This window comes from Podarcis erhardii, assembly GCF_964252035.2.
Source record: "Podarcis erhardii genome assembly, chromosome: 2".
Taxonomy (NCBI): Eukaryota; Metazoa; Chordata; class Lepidosauria; order Squamata; family Lacertidae; genus Podarcis; species Podarcis erhardii.
Window position 1 is genome coordinate 69,321,154 of NC_138498.1, and position 16,334 is coordinate 69,337,487.

Sequence of the window (16,334 nt, forward strand, 5' to 3'; positions counted from 1 at the left end):
CCTCAGTTCTTTATTGAACCCTTTCCAATACACCTGCAATCTCTTTGGAACGTGAACATAAGATTGAGTGGCTAGTGGAGACCTTAGTATCAGTTTACTTCATGATTTTACTGAAATGAATCATTCTGTGCTAATCTGAATTTCAGCAGATTTGGCTGGCTGATCACAAGCCTTGTCACATTTTAGCGGCTTGGGGCCTATTCAATTGGTAGCAGGTGTGCCAGGTTCTGCTGCTTGCTGAAAAGGTTTGCGCTTGTCTGCTGCGTTTCTTATGGTAAAGCTGGAGGAAGGATCCTTTCCAGCAGATTCAGTGAAGACATCACTGGAAAACAACCAGTGCTTCTGGTGACATGCACCCTCCATACAACTTGGAGTGTTGGGAAGAAGTGTTGTTTGCTGTCGCCCTGAGCTTCACTGCTCAGTCATGCTGCAGAAATCACCCCAGAAAGACATTGCAGTCAGCATGGCAAATGGCTTAGTTCAGGAGGAGGCACTGTTGACTGCCTCACTGCTGCTGGTTTGTGTGCTGGGAATGCACCACACTGGCTGATAAGAAGTTTTTGGCTAATGTGCCAGAACTGGAATCTGAATCCAGAGATGTTCCTTGCATGATTTGGACCAAGAACAGCTTTCATGGACTGGAGTCTCTTCATCTTGCTTATGAACAATACTTTCTAGGATTATTCTCAGCTACCAGGCAGCTGTATTAATCGTTTTGGATATTGATATGCATAGTGATGTGATATTTATTTATACAGCAGCATCAGTGGTAGGATGCTTTAAGAGTAATGATCACAAGAGACCTGGAAATAATATTCCAAGAAATGAATGTATAGAATTTCCATTGTTTGAAGTCTTCAAATGAAATATGAATCAGTCTATTAATCTTAGGGATGTTTGCAAACCATCACTTTATTCACCTAGTCCCTGTAAAAACATTGGTTAGCTCTTTATGTATGTTTGCATTCTCTCTAATATAGTTCCTTGTTCAAACACCTTCACATTGGCCTTAAAAATCCAGAATTGCTTTTTGAGATGGACTCTGCATATAACCATAGTGAAGCTATACAGTGTGCCTTTTATCCAGGCAAAAGCTTAGTAGGAAAGCAGACTTGGTAGACTCAACCCTCTTCCCACAATAAACTAATACTGGCTTCATTAGTTCAGACTTTCCTCCTTTGCTTGTGACCTTGCTTTGCAATCTGGGCAGCTTGGCTCTGGTTGCTCTCCAACAGGGATTGCTTTTCTACTAATAGAAGCAAAGTATCAGGCCACTTTCAGTCTGATAGATCAGGCTGTCGTTGCAGATGTTAAATTAGTTAATGCCACTTGAACCTAAACTTCCTTTGGGCTGAAGAAGAAAGCAAACCCTTTCTTCCCTCCAAGTAGACTTCCTTCTAGCAGTGTCCCATCCCAGTTGCCTGTAGAATGGAAAAGGGGAAGCCGCTAGTGTCAGAATAGGCAAGATATGAGGTAGCTTCTCGGCTGCGCATTATGTGTGTCTGAATTTCTGCAATTCTGTGTGCTGGCCATTCAGTGCACAGGGAACCAGACTTATATGTAAGTTTGTGCATTCTGTAAAAGTTCTTAATAGCTATGGATTTTCACTGTGCTTGAAGTCATCTATTGGCATGCTAGCAGTGTGCAGTATTAACATGTATTTGTATCTTAGAGCAATTTACAAATATACTCTATCAAGGCCACGAACTTACTGCCCATTAGTTAAGAACTCTGCTAATGCTCTTCCTCCTTTCGTGGTACAATGAAATTGTACATGTACTCTTCTCCACTGCTTTTTATCCAAGGGTGTTTTTTCTGAACACCTATAGGGCTCAGAAAAAAACCCCAGATCGCGTAAATGGACTTGGAGCGGGAGCAGACAAGAAGGTATTACCTGTGTAGCAGTGTATCTGGCAGTGACTGTAACATTTTGTTAACATGCTCATTTACGGCACTACTTGCAGTGTACATTTTTTGCTGAATGGCTGTAAGCTTGTCTAGACACTGTGCTTGTTACAAGGATTGGCATTCCCACAGCAACTTTCCCACTCTTATCGTTTAAATTAGAACTCACAGCATGAGTCACCACCCTTCACATTGTGAGTTTTCCTACCCTGTGATCTACATCAATGGCCTTCACTGTGGGCGCCAATTTTTTCCAGTTCTCAGAATGTAGTATTTTTGCTTCATTCCTCTTCCCATACTACATATTATGACCATTGTTAGCAAATCACTAATAAATGGAAAAATATACCGTAGGTATTATCAGCACAGATACTGAATGAATAAAGGAAATTATATTTCTGGTCTCTTAGGAGTATTTTATTCAGTGTTTTATCTGATGGTCTTAGAGAAAGACCTTAGGTTAGGGGTTGAGTTATGCAGATAAACTGACTTCATTTGAAAAAATGCATAAAATGCAGTAGTTCTAAGTGTGAAATTACGCATTTGGAAATGTTTACTGGGGACATCACCCAGGTAGCTTGATATTAAATTTCTTTTATGTATGCATGTGTGCCACCACTATGACCGTGGTGTATGTGCATCAGACAAATTTGTGGGTGCTTTACTGAAAACCACAGTTAATAGCTGTGAACTGTTACACAGCACATTAAGCCAATAATCAACATAGCATGTACTAAGTAAAGCCAGGCCTCATTAGCCGACTTGAGTGTTTGAAAGCTCTGAAAAAATGTGGACTGCTATATGTGCAGGCACTGGTAAAATCAAAATAAGAGGTTGGAACATGGGCCATGGACTTAGACATGTTTATCCAGAAGACCTTTGCTGTTGATAAGGGGCATAGTGTTAGGTTGGTTTTAATATTTGTGTGTTTTATTTAAAAGGATTTTAATATATATGGCTAGAGATTTGTGCAATCTCTAATAGACCAAAACAATGCAAAAATTGTCTGCCTCCAGAAGCCTTTTCTAACATTTATTGTAGCAATGATACCAGTGTTGGCTGGGCAGCTTAGCAGAGATTAACCATCACAGAAGAGAGCCCATACTTGAAAAGGATGCATCCAACCAAACTGTGTTATATTAAACATCTTTCAATTTTCAGAAGCACAGAATTTATTCCCTCTGTTGCAGCCTGCCTGAACGACAGCTTTTGAGTGGGCACTTCACTTTCTCCCAAATGTACAGAGAGGTACATTGAATACCTTACTCAGCAAGAGTTGTACATCCTGTCTTCCCTCATCTGCTACATGGACAGCACTGCACTTGAACATGTAGTAATTAGTGCCTGAAACACGCTCAGCAGCTGCCTTAGTGTTAGGTTCACTAGATGTAAAGACTGAAAAGGTTCCTGTATCTTTTTAAGTACTGATGTGTAAGAGACCAAATTTTGGCAGGTGTAGCTTAACCTAAGAGCCTTGCAGGTGCAGGGCCTGAGGCAAATCACACTGTGTAGGCTCCCCTTCTGCTTTCATTTCCCAGTATCTCTGACACTCCTTCTCTTCATGGTGATGGTGCAGTGACCTCTCCAGACGAACATTTTGCTGCTGCTGTGCCAGCGAGTTAGTCTTCTTCCACCTCCTACCTCCCAGTGTTGCTCTTGGGAGGTGGCAGTCCTGGTCTAGGCAGTAGAACTGCTGGCACCAGGCCTGGGGAGGTTGTCCTGGCCTTGAGACAGCTCTGCCTGGTCCATCAGACTAAAGGTTTATCTATCCAGCATCCTGCAACCTTCAGTGGACAAGTGGGAACCTACAAGCAGTACACAAAGGCAATAACCCTCTCCCATAACGGGTGGCGCTGTGGGTTAAACCACAGAGCCTAGGGCTTGCTGATCAGAAGGTCGCGGTTTGAATCCCCACGACGGGGTGAGCTCCTGTTGTTCGGTCCCTGCTCCTGCCAACCTAGCAGTTCAAAAGCACGTCAAAGTGCAAGTAGGAAGTACAGCGGGAAGGTAAACGGTGTTTCCATGCAGAAGCATGGTTCGCCAGAAGCAGCTTAGTCATGCTGGCCACATGACCCAGAAGCTGTATGCTGGCTCCCTCAGCCAGTAAAGCGAGATGAGCATCGCAACCCCAGAGTCATCCGTGACTAGACCTAATGGTCAGGGGTCCCTTAACCTTTTTATAGTTATTCTATAACAACTGCTAATTCAAAGGCGTACACTTTCTGCAACTGGAGGTAGCATATAGTGACCATGGCTTATAGCCATTGATAAGACTTGTCCTCCACAAATCCCCATTTAAAGCTATAACGCTAGTTGCAATCTCATCCTGTAGTAGCATATTTCATAAATTAACTATGCACTGTGTGAAGAAGCACATCCTTTTCCCATCCTAAAACTTTGTTGGGTGATCCTGGGTTCTAATGTTAGGAGATGGAGAAAGTTTTGCCCATTTTCTCCAAACTTTGCATAATTTGATAAATGTTGATCTCCCCTTACTTGCTTTTTTAAAAATAAAAAACCCTCCAAGCTCCAAATGTAGCCTTTCTTTATAGGAGTTCCAGCCCCAGTTATTTCTGTTATGCTTTTCTGCCTGTTTTCTCACTTCACAATATCTTTTTTTGAAATGTGTTGGCCCAAACTGTACACAGTTTTCTAAGGGTGGCCACATCATGGATATCTATAAAAGCCTTTATAATACTATCAGTTTTATTTTTGATCTCTTTCCAAGGTTGTATTTGCTGAAATGCCTGTTTCATTTTAAATATTAAAAGGAACCTTGTTGTCCTTTGCATCTGGGTACCTATACTTGAGCCTCCACTGGTGTTGAATCTGTTTTTACTTTTTCCTTGCTAGAAGCGATGCCTCTCCCTACTCCTAGGATATATTCATTGCACTGTTTCAGAGTGGCTACAGGAGACCTGGTCTATAAAAGCCACCCCTGGTTGCAGCACACAGCAAGGCAGCTGCTTTCCTCTTGATTTGTGAACAATGTGGAGGCAGACAAGAAGGTACAGACAAGAGTTGGCTTTATTCATGGACACAGGGGCAGCTGTGTCACTGGCAGTTGCCCCAGGATTGCACACACAGCGACAGTGGGAGGTATATATCCATGCCACAGTCACAACACAGAGCGCTGGGGGCAGGAGAGGGAGGGTATTCCTTTTGTTTGGGATACACAGACACAACTTCTGAACCGTCAAAATCAGGGAGTCTCTGTTACAAGGCCAGGGGCGGGGGCTCAGGAAAGGGACAGATCACAAAGGCGTAAACAATCCATTCAGAGATATAAAAAAAAGTTCCACCAATGGTAATGAAGCGGAGTTGGCGTGATTCACGTGCAAGCAAATGTACAGCAGGCCCAATGCAGGGTCCTGGCCGAGGTGATGGAATGCTCTGCTTAAAAACGGAGAAGATACAACATGCTTCTTACTGACACAAGGAAGCCTGGCCTTACTGCGCTGGGAGGGAGACAGGGCAGTAAGGCTGGGCTCGCAAATGTGCGCGCACACAAACCGCTGCAGCCAGGGTTTGCCTTCAGAATTCTTCTCTTAATGCTAAAGACCACGATACATAAAACACAGATCCCGATGAGGTCCCTTGGAGCAGAACTGGAGGAAGAACTCATGACAGGATGGGGTGTTGGGGCTCCTCTCCATCGCCATCTGCATCAAGGCCTTCCTTTGGAGAGGTGGAGGAGGGATGGGAGGGGGAGGGTCATTATTGTTATTGTGCTGCTGGTGGAAGTGTCGGGAACAGGGGTAGCCATTATGCTTCCGGCTCGTATTCCTGATATTCCTCCTGAAAAGAATAAATGTCATGAAGTGAAACGAGGATGTGAGTCAGAACCCAGCACTGGAGGTGACCAGGTAGACCCCACATGGATAAGCTTACCTGAGATACAGGCCCTGGGCTTACTCCTATATTGCCCTTGCTAAGCTCCTGTTAGGTTGGCTGTGCCAATTGCATTAACCACCATACGTTATAGCTGTCCCCAAGCTGGGCCCTAACCAACTCAAACATACAGCCTTTCCCACATTCTGTTCAGTTACATTTATCTGCACAGATTAGACCAGTAAGAGCTGCTGTGAATGCAGCTACTCTACTCTCCTGCATGACCATACAACCAGTTTGCTTCCTCAAATTCCCAATGAAGCCTCCCAGTACACAAGACCAGTAGTCTATCAAAGCTCAATATTGTCTACATTGGGTTTCAGGTCTCTCCAAGGTTGCAGGCAGGAGTCTCTCCCCACCCTACCTAGAGATGCCAGGATTGAACCTGGGACTTACAACATTTTGCATGCATACTATAGTATTTCCCCTTTCCTCACCATCTGCTTGCTTGTGACCTCTTAATGGAGACCACACCCATCCTGCATCAGTTGTTAGGACGTGTGCGGGTCTGTTTCACAGGGGGCTGGTGGGAGGCCAAGATACTTTATTTCACAGCATCCCCCCCCCCATTTGTTCATCAGGTTGCCTTAATTTTTCCACTCACCTGCGGGGGTTCTTCGTAGTTCTCACCCTCAGGTTCCAACAGTGGCTCTATCAGTGGCTCCTCCACAGCTTCCTGACCAACCTCCTCAGGCTGTGGAAAGAATAACATCTTATTAAGCACTGACAGTGTCTTTCCCATGTGTCTCTTTTAGAAAGCCCAGCAGAGTCAAAATCAGCAAGCTGCAGATGCTGTGGGAGGTGTACTGTAAGATGTGAGCACCTTTTACAGTAATATTTTAGAAAACTTTTACTAAGAACAAAAAAAGAGGAAGTACTTCGTAGCACTGAGCATTCCTGACACTATGGAAAGGAGATGTAAGTAAGCCCAGTGGCCCCTAACAACCCTACTTAATCAGTTGAATACTAATATAATTAGTATATTAGTTGAAAAGGAGAAGTCAAGGGCCGGAGTCCACCTCTGCAGTGATAGGGCCCTAATAACTAGTCCTATGGTCACATAGCTTTTTGCCTTTGGATATGCACCTGGAGGGAGAGTGCAGATGAGGACAGGGTTTAGCCCAAGGACTGCCAGTTGTTGCTATCTACCCTTTAGCTTTGCTGACACTCATCCTGACTCTGTTGCAAGTGTTTTTACAGCTGCAGAGAGGCAGGCCTTATTTTCTGCAAAGTCCCAGGCAGGTTTATAGGCATCAGTCCCTAAGATGTTTTTTTCTAACAATTAATTACTCAGGAGCTTTCTTGGAATGCCTCTCTGGATTCTCAGGTCTTGTTCTTGCAGGTTTGGCCAGCTGCCTTCAATACTCACCACCTTGGAAGAATAACTGCCTTCATGCTCTGTATTAAAATAGTCCCATTCTTATAGGCTCCTCTCTCCTCGAACTTTGGGGATTAGAATCTCTCTACTGTAGGAGGACAGGTAGTACAGGAATAGGTCCCTCTGGGGCTGGGAAGACCATCTCCACTTTTCATTTGGGGAGGAGGGAGGTCCTCTCTTTTCAACCCCCAGGTGACTTACTGTCTTCATCACAGGCAGACTCCAGCATTTTATGAGAGCCAAACAGCAGTCGCCACCCATTATGGCAAGTCAAGCATTGGGAGAGTGGAACAGAGAGACCTCTCATAGCTTGTCTTGTTCTGATTCGTAGCTTGGCTGCATTGGCAGGGATAATTTGTCCCCTTACAGCACACTTTGCCTCTTTCCTGCATGACTAACGTCAGTGGGAGTTTGAAGTCTGGACCACTTCCATAGAGTGCCAAATAAGAGGAAGAGATTCAGTACCGCTGTCTATGCTCACTTCCCTCCTAGGCTTTCAAACAAAATGTCATACAGCTCCTCGCTGCATGAAATATGGTCATGGCAGATCTGCACAGGGACGCCTTGGCGGGAAACCCCCCCACAAGTGTTGCCCCAATGGGACAGGGTGGGAGAGCACTCAGGCAATCAGTGTCGTCTTCTCCAAGGAAGACCAGAGGGCATCAAGAGTCAAAACACTCCCCTACCCCACTGCAGTGAAGGGGGATAATATCCATCCTCACTTTGAAATTTCTTTGGATTAAAGCCACCTTTGGCCACGGCCTCACCCAAGCATGCTGTAATATTCCCAGAGCAAAGAACAGAGCCTCAAGCAATACATTCCCCACAGGGCTAGAGGGAGATATCCCATGCATAGCAGCTGCAGAGGTTATCACAGCCACGGGTGTCACAATACATCTCACTTCCTCACACTCCAACAAAAGGGACACTGTAGGTCCAGGAGATGCTACTGCTCTCATTCAGCATCCTTGTTTATTTGTATGCTGGTTTCCCACAAAATTGTCCCACAAAAAGTGGCTCACAATGTATTGAGTGCTCAATAAGTATAATGATTCAAATGACACATTAGAAGCAATTAGAAATAATCATAAGTAAATACAAAAAGTAAATATATGAACACAAACTAACTTAATTTAACAGCTTCAGGGTTTCCCAAACTTGGGTCTCCAGCTGTTTTTTGGACTACAACTCCCATCAGCCCTATATAACACGGCCAATGATCAAGCACAGAGGGAGTTACAGTCTACAATCTCTGGAGTGCCACAAGATCCCCATTCCTGCCCTATGGAATGATTTGGAGGTTCACCCCACATGTAAGTGGAAAGGTGTGTTATTACTGCATATTTTTATCAATAAATTCATTTTTACTTAAGTCTGTAGTCTGCCCTTCAGAGGCCCAAATTCAATCTGTTGCTGCCTCTGTGGGGTTGCTTGTTTTAATTTAGGGTTGTCATTAGAAATGTTGCCTTGGTTTGAAGTGTCTCCCCTAAATATTAAAATTGGAGAATTGCCTTCTTGACCCTGGAGGGGGGGCAATCCCCACACATATGAAGAACAGAAATTGTCACTGGTACATACAGAATTTCCATTTTTGTTCCATGCCCAGAACTTAACATCAAATATGTAGTCCGGCTGACCAAAAATGGCAGGTCAGGTGGCCTGTATTACACATGTTTAGATGTCTGGATGAAGCCTTAATATACGCTCAATTATTCTGTTTCCCCAGTTCAGTTGCAAAAGTGGCTGGCAGATCTACAACCTTCCGTTTGAGGAAGGGCTGAGCTGTGATTGGCCCTGCACAGTGCTTCTCATCGAGGGACAGGAGCTGTTCAGTGGGGAGAAGGGGGGACGCTGCACAGCTCCCTTCCCCCATGCTGAGTAGAACAGAGTGCCTGCTCCTGCCTGGCTGCGCTGGCCTCATTTCTTCTTCAGCTGTTGCTATTTTAAGCTAAGCTGGAAGCAAACGGCTCAGCTCGTTGTGGCAGCTCGGCTGCAAGATTCGAGAGCCCTTCCTCAGATCGACCAGCCCTGCAGCTGCCAGACCGTTTCAGTGCAGGCTGCCCGCCCACCCACCTACTGTGAGAAACACACTCATTCTCAAACGTGCACGTAGGCAGGCTTCGAAGCACATGCCGGCACAAATGTACATGTTCGCACACAACATGAAGCACATCGATGCACACGGAAGTGAGATGCCAACATAAATGTATGCAAACATCCCTCTGGAATGTGCAGTTGTCACTGGCCTGGAGACTTACAATATGCGCATGTGGGCATTCATCACATGTTGATATGTAGCACACAGTAGCCATATTCTCATGCAAGGGCATTTGTTCTTCTGCCCATGCATGCCTGTATCTGTCCACACTGCTTATGTACCTCAGTCTGAGAGGTGCCAGGACAATGGGCATCCTGAACATGTTCATGTCACTGTCACACAAGTTTGTTGCCTTTCCATCTTCTGCTGCTCAACCAATTGTGCTTATCTTCTGTCAAGAGCAACATACAGCAAAACTCCATACCATATCCAAGATTCTGTTTTGTGGGATGGAGCAAGGCAAGTGGAATCTTGCACCAATCCCAAATGCCCATCGTATCTACTGATAGTCCCAGTAGGCTCCAAGGATCAGCTGCCTTTCTATGGGAGACTTTTATATGGCCAAGGGCTATGTTCTTTTTCTCAAGGTCACCTGAAGAGTGTGGGATGCTCACCTTCAGGTCAGTGGGGAAATCTTCCTTCTTGACCAGGCCTGTGGCAGCTGCAATATTGCCAGCCCCCGAGAAGACGGCTCCACCCAGCTGAGATGCCTGCTCCTTCGTCTTCTCAGCAACTGAAAGCCAGAAGAGAGCGACCAACGTATTGAGGCCATGCAGTTAGCTCCTTATTTTAGATTAATAGCATGTGGCCTTTTGCAACCTGAATGAGGGGCAAAGGATCTTATCATCTGGAAGGGAGTCTAGCAGGGGTCTGGTAACTGAAGGCTGCTGTAGCAGACGTATGAATTGTATCTATCTCCTCTGCTATCTATATACATGTTTCACAAGGCCAAGCAATAACCCTTCTTCTAGCATAGGACACCCCCCCCCCCAATTTGGGCCCTCACCCGGCATCACAGTTAGTTCTCCACCAATGTGTGTAAGCTCATTCCTTTACCCGCCCTAGTACTTTGCAAGTTCAAGTTCACCAAGGTTTCCAGGTTTGTATGCCTGCTTCTCTGGAAAGCTGGGGTCAGGTATCTTAGCCAATCCCCACAGCTGGCTCTGCAGACGCGTGAGAAGCAGCTGGAAGGCTTTGTCCTGGGCCCAGTTACATAAGAGGTTTTAAGGACAGCGCTTGTCCTGTTAGCCTGTGATCGCTTTAGCACAGCCGCCCACTCAGTGACCAGGCAAAGCATGGGAAAGGAGAACACAAGCAGCCAATACCTGAGGCCACACCTGCAACACCTTCCCGAGTTTTGCTTCCTAAAAAGAGAAAGAGAAAGGATGCATAGTTCAAAAACGTGTGAGAAGAGCAACGTCACCTGAGAAAATGTGCAGTGCAATAAATAGCCACACAGCATAAGGAGAAGCAAGTAAAGCTTAGCCAATGCCCTTCAGACCCAGCCCACATTTCCTCAGCATCCCAGCCACAGACTCTTCTCAGAGAAATAATCTTCCTGCAGAATAAAAAATTTGTGAGAAGGAACACTTCCAAATATAGTTAATCTTTCGTCCATATATTGGATATGGTCAATCCTATTCAAGTTGCCTTCTTCAGAACGTGGGAGGAAATTTAGGAGATCAACCCTTTAGGAAGCAGGCAGCATTTCAGACTTTGTGCCTATGTCTCAGAAACATCTACATCTGACCAATCTTCAGGTTCTGTGCCAGGAATGTGGCCTTCATATTTTGCGTCTTCAACTCCCATCATCCATAAGCAACTGGCTGGGGTTCATGGCAGTGGGGTGCAAGAACATCTAGAGAGCCACAGTTTCTCCATCCCTGTATATTTTACCTCAGCAGGCTTGTTTGACCAGTCAAAATACCTGAGATAAATCCTGAAGAGCCAGCTGTGTGCACATACTGACCACCAGGGCCCCCACCCTGCATCTATGCAAGAAGGAAGGAGCAGGGCAGTCCCAGTCACGGAATGAGCTTCATGGCTCTAGCAGTGATTGAAATCTGGATCTTTCAGTCCAACACTCTTAACTACTGCACCACCTATGACCACAAAGTCAGGTTGCAATCCTGAACCCATTGACTGAGACTTACCGTAATATGAACAGCTCTGCGGTGGCCAACTAGATGCCTACAAGCAAGACATGACTTTTACTGGTGATTACCAGCAGCTAGCAATCAGAGACATACTGCCTCTAAGACTGGAAGCAATGCAGACACCATAGCTAGGGGTAGCCGTTGTGTGGAATGTGTGACTTGAACTCTTTGCCCAGCACTTGCTTTTCTGCTCCCAACCCACCTACATTTCCAAACATTTCTGGAACCCCAAAGTGAAGGGTTGGGAATATTTCAAGGCAAGTGGTGTCCAGGTTAAGCATTCCCTTCCAGCCTTCCTCACTCCAAATCACAAGTAGCTCTCAGGGTTTGAATGGACATATATGGTTACAACAAGCAATTTGTTCCTTAGGTCCTCCAGATGACACTCTGCCACCACACACCACACATCATTGAAGTACACTCCAATGATACTTGACCTTTGGTCTTGCTGGCTGGGGCTGATGGGAACTGGAGGTCATAAACATCGAGGGGGGCACAAGTCCCCCATCCTTTAGACTGATGTTCTTAGCGCTTGGTCCTCTAGTCAGACAAACTTGAGAGCTAGCCAAGAGACCGTGTCTCAGAAGGGAGGCAGGGGGCTGCGAAATTACTGTAGAGCGATGTGAGAGAACAGTAGGCAGCAGCTGTGGGGAGGGAAAGGTCCCTGATTCTAAACTTGCTGAGCTATAAAAAGCTGTCTAGCACACCCTGACACCACATACACACGGTGCAGTGTTAATAAAAGAAGATAAACCTCATTAACAAAACACAAGGCAGGCAGATGATCAGCTCCCAAAATGTGGCATCGCTCACAAGGTTCTAGGCAAGAAGCTACAACTGGGGAGATTGGGTTTTAAGTTGAACTGTCCATGCCAAGTGCACAGATCTGACATCACAGCTGACTCAGAGGCACCAAGACAAGATCCAAATAAAATGAGGCTGGTTATCTCAAAGAACATGGGTGGTGGCAGCTGCCTATCATTCACCATGCAAGATGCCAATAGCAGGGAAATGTGACAGGCAGAATAAAGCAGGAGTTGTTGGCAAGAGTCATACTCATTATGAGGTCTGCAACGAATACTGAAAGGTGGAGCTGCTTATCCCTTGACAGAAGGAACCCTGTGTACCAAATTTATTGGCCTTAAACTCCTCTGACATAATGCAAAAGGCCCCCTAGTGGTGAAATCTGGCTTATTCCCAGGAGTTCATGACTGAAATTGCTACCCCTCTGGACTTTTTTTTTAGTGTTTCTGTACACAATAAATGCACAAATGTTACACAATTGTTGCAGAGAACCCGGGTGTGTCTTTCTTCAAGGCAGCACTTGTGTTGAATGTATATTGCCCAGTTCCAACCAACAAACGACGTTTTGTCACTGAGAAAATAGCCTGACTGGTAGGCAAGCAGCAATGATGGTTGTGAACGATGTGGGTGCTATGTAGGTGCATGAATATCACAGGCATTCATTGGCTAATGCCTGTGACATCACTAGGAATGATTGATGCAACTTCCCCTTTCTCCTCACATCTTTTTTAAACTCTAAGGAATCAACTGAGGATGCATGATGCAGCCACCTGCTGAAACACCAAGCTGTTCTTTGTCTGGTCAGTGCCTGGATGGGATTTTAAATTCTTCCTTGGAGGCAGAGTCTCTACCAATGAAGTGTGTGGGTCCACATGCACCCATTTAATTTTTTAAAAAATAACATCATCAAGCCCAACAAGATTCCACTGCCTTTTTAAAAATGGAAGCTTATTACTGGAAGATTGTGTATCCCACCTCAAGGCAGAATAGTGCCTTGCCAATGCTAGCATTAAGTATAGCACTAACAGAAAAGCAGCAATTCTGCTTTTTTTGGGGGGGGGGGATAAGCCTTTAGCTGTAAATTGCAGCTTGATGCTGAGGAGAATGTGAAAGAGAATACCCTATTACTTTCTGCAGTGTAAATCTTTTGCGAAGGGTGATGATCTTCCACTGACTTCTTGTGGTGGGGTATTCCACAGGTAGAAACCTCGGGTTAAGTACTTAATTCGTTCCAGAGGTCCGTACTTAACCTGAAACTGTTCTTAACCTGAAGCACCACTTTAGCTAATGGGGCCTCCTGCTGCTGCCGCCGCGCCGCCGGAGCACGATTTCTGTTCTCATCCTGAAGCAAAGTTCTTAACCTGAAGCAATATTTCTGGGTTAGCAGAGTCTGTAACTTGAAGCGTATGTAACCTGAAGCGTATGTAGCCCGAGGTACCACTGTACTGTACTAGCTCAGCTCTTCAGTGTTGCGAGCCACCTCTTAAATTCCAAGTATACAAAAGAGCAAAATGGAACCTGGTTTATCGCATATACATAGATAAGCCTGAACTTCCTAGCTAACAGATCTTAACAAAGGCCAGATGAAAGTCCAGATATCACAGGGTTCTGCTAAGTTTTCAATTCATGAGGTACTATCAAAATCAAAGCTACAGTTACGTCAGTTTCTGTCCTGTGAGATGATAAAGAAAAGCTGCAAAATAATAAATCTTCATTCCCACATTCCAACCAAAGAGGAATGATTGAACAAACTATGCGAATATTTGGAATTAGCAAAGTTAACTTATTTAATAAGACAAAAACCGAAAAGTATAATACAGAAACAATGGAAATGTTTAAATGATAATTTATGCAGATAAGGATCAAATACAAGGTTTTGGTTACATTTAGAGTAGACTTGTGAGAGATCTAGATATTGAATTGATCATCTATGTGGGAATCTATGGGAGAAAAAAATACGGAATAACAGATATACGGTAACTTTGTTTAAAATGTTTATAGGAAGTGCAGTGTAAGTGGTGGAAGTCAATCAATGAAATTTTATTATTATTTACTTATTGAAATAGATGTAGAATAAACTTGGAAGAAACTCTTCCTATTTTCTTCTTTTTTCTTTTTCTAATTTTCTTTTCCTTTTTATAGATTTATTCCTTCTTTCTTTCCTTTTTTCTTTCTTCCATAGTTTTCTTTTTTATTAATAACATTGAGAACTTTGTACATATGTTATATAATTGTAATATTTTGTTTTGATTTTGTAATAACTACGCTAAATTAATAATTTTTTTTTTTTTTAAAAAAATCTACATGTGAGGTGAGTGGCTGAGCTTGTCAAAATCCTAAGGACTCCACATCTATCTTCTGGCTGTGCTGTGAATTAGCTTGCATGCACGGTACAGTCATGAGGGTGAGCTTATGCAAAGATGCATGCCTATGAAACAATGTGACTTGCAGTGCCATTTGACACAGACAGGTTTCACCATTAAGTGTTGTGCCGGGCTTCCAATGGCAACCCTGGGGACAGGCCTTGTGTATCTGGAACAGTGGTATTTGTAGGTGAGCCTTCCTCTGTGAAGGGAAACTGCTCTTGGAATACAACTATCACATCAACATCTACCTGAATCTGCAGTGACTCATGCAGGAGGCCATTTTAAGTGTAACTCTCAAGGCTTGCCTGAATATGCAAAGAACGTGCTATGATAATTTACAGAAACCGTAGCAGGAGGTGTGTTGTGGCTTGAGCCACGTCTGGAAAGCTCTGCCTGCTCCAAAACCTAGATTTATGGAGGCAAACTGTTGAGTTCTATAACAGAAGGCAAGATAAAAATAAAATAAAAAAGCAGTCAAGTGAATTCAATCTGTACACATTCAAAGGCACTTCGCGCTTTATTAATGTTTCACATATGCCAAGGCTGAGGCCTTGTACTAAAAGAAAGCTGAGCCCCCAAAGTATATCACCACATCTCCATGGAGCTTATATTCCCCCACTCCAACTTCACTGCTTTTCATGGATTCTCCCAAAACCTTCAGGCAGAGGCAGAGAGAAGCTCTCCCAACTCTACAATTCTACACCCAACATTGTTTTAGTGCTCCTGGTTACACCACCCCCTTGTGGAGCATCCTGAAGCAGCAGCAGGTGGGATCAACTTACCTTGCTAGCCCTTAACTCTGCTCCCCCTGAGCCAGCCCTGTCATGCACCAGGTGAAGCTATCTGCTTCAGGCAACAAAATGGGCAAGTGGGGAGCTGGAGGAAGGCAGGAACAGGTGTCTGAGTGGTGCAATAAAACGTTTTAAAATGCTCAACCAGCAGGGAGCAAAAACGACTTTGGTTGACACACTGTGCTTTTCACATTGCCTTCTTCCAGGGAAGGGTGGCATTAATCATGCCCCACTCCCTCCAGCAGTGCTTTCATTGGCCATATTTGTCTGGCCAGCAATCCTTTCCAAGCACTGCTGCATCCAGCATTTCTCCCTGAGGTTCCTCTGCCTCTCTGGAGCATGTGCTAGCAGAATCCATGCTTAAACATATGAGGCCACTGCATCTCTTCCTCCTTCTCCTCTGCAAGCTGCCCTGCTCATGCCTGGGGGCTTTGTTCAAAATAAGGATGTGCGCCTTGCCCTTGCAAGCCCATATGTGCAGGCAAATATAGCCTTCCAGGTCCTGGAAATGTAGCTAACACCACAGCACCCAGCCCTCCCAGCAGGGAATCCCATAATCGGCCAGGGGAGAGGGGTGCACAGCATCGGAGAGTGTGGTATGTGACGGCTGGAGGCCACTGTCAGAGCAGTCACTGTAAGTCATCTCTTAGGCAGCGTAATCTGCTATGATCTGATCTCCCTTAACGGGTCCAATGGGGACATGCTGGGGTCAGGTGTGCATAGCACCTAAAGTATCCCAGACAGTCCTGGGCAGTTGGGGAGGGAGGGCTCCAGCATGCCGGAGGCTCCCGTCCACTACCAATACCTCCTTCCAGCAGTATAATTGGCACAAGGGCTGTTTTACTTCCTTGGAAGCTTTCCAGCAATTGTCCTGCAGATGCTAAATCCCTCCTTGGCAAAGAGCATTATCATGCTGACGGCCAAGAAAGAGGTTAGGCCACAGCC

The 16,334-nt window shown here is 44.9% G+C and overlaps 2 protein-coding genes and 1 long non-coding RNA gene across 5 annotated transcripts in view; all 3 read right to left on the bottom strand.

Moving 5' to 3' along the window:
* Positions 1 to 16,334, bottom strand: part of KIAA1191 — a 263,656-nt gene that overhangs the window by 238,798 nt on the left and 8,524 nt on the right. The gene's annotated exons all lie outside the window — the stretch shown is intronic.
* SNCB (synuclein beta) overlaps positions 4,915 to 16,334 on the bottom strand; it is a 37,750-nt gene continuing 26,330 nt past the window's right edge. For all 3 annotated transcript variants that reach the window (XM_081850270.1, XM_081850271.1, XM_081850272.1), the window contains exons 3-6: positions 10,598 to 10,636; positions 9,887 to 10,005; positions 6,401 to 6,490; positions 4,915 to 5,703 (exon numbers count right to left, since the gene is read on the bottom strand). In XM_081850270.1, the coding sequence (XP_081706396.1) occupies positions 5,671 to 5,703; positions 6,401 to 6,490; positions 9,887 to 10,005; positions 10,598 to 10,636 (281 nt within the window). In that variant the 3' untranslated portion in view covers positions 4,915 to 5,670. The remainder of the gene's footprint in view (positions 5,704 to 6,400; positions 6,491 to 9,886; positions 10,006 to 10,597; positions 10,637 to 16,334) is intronic.
* Positions 13,294 to 13,962, bottom strand: LOC309334778. Its single transcript, XR_014153268.1, has 2 exons — positions 13,671 to 13,962; positions 13,294 to 13,439 (listed from the first exon to the last, which is right to left on the bottom strand). It is a non-coding gene; the product is annotated as an uncharacterized lncRNA (long non-coding RNA).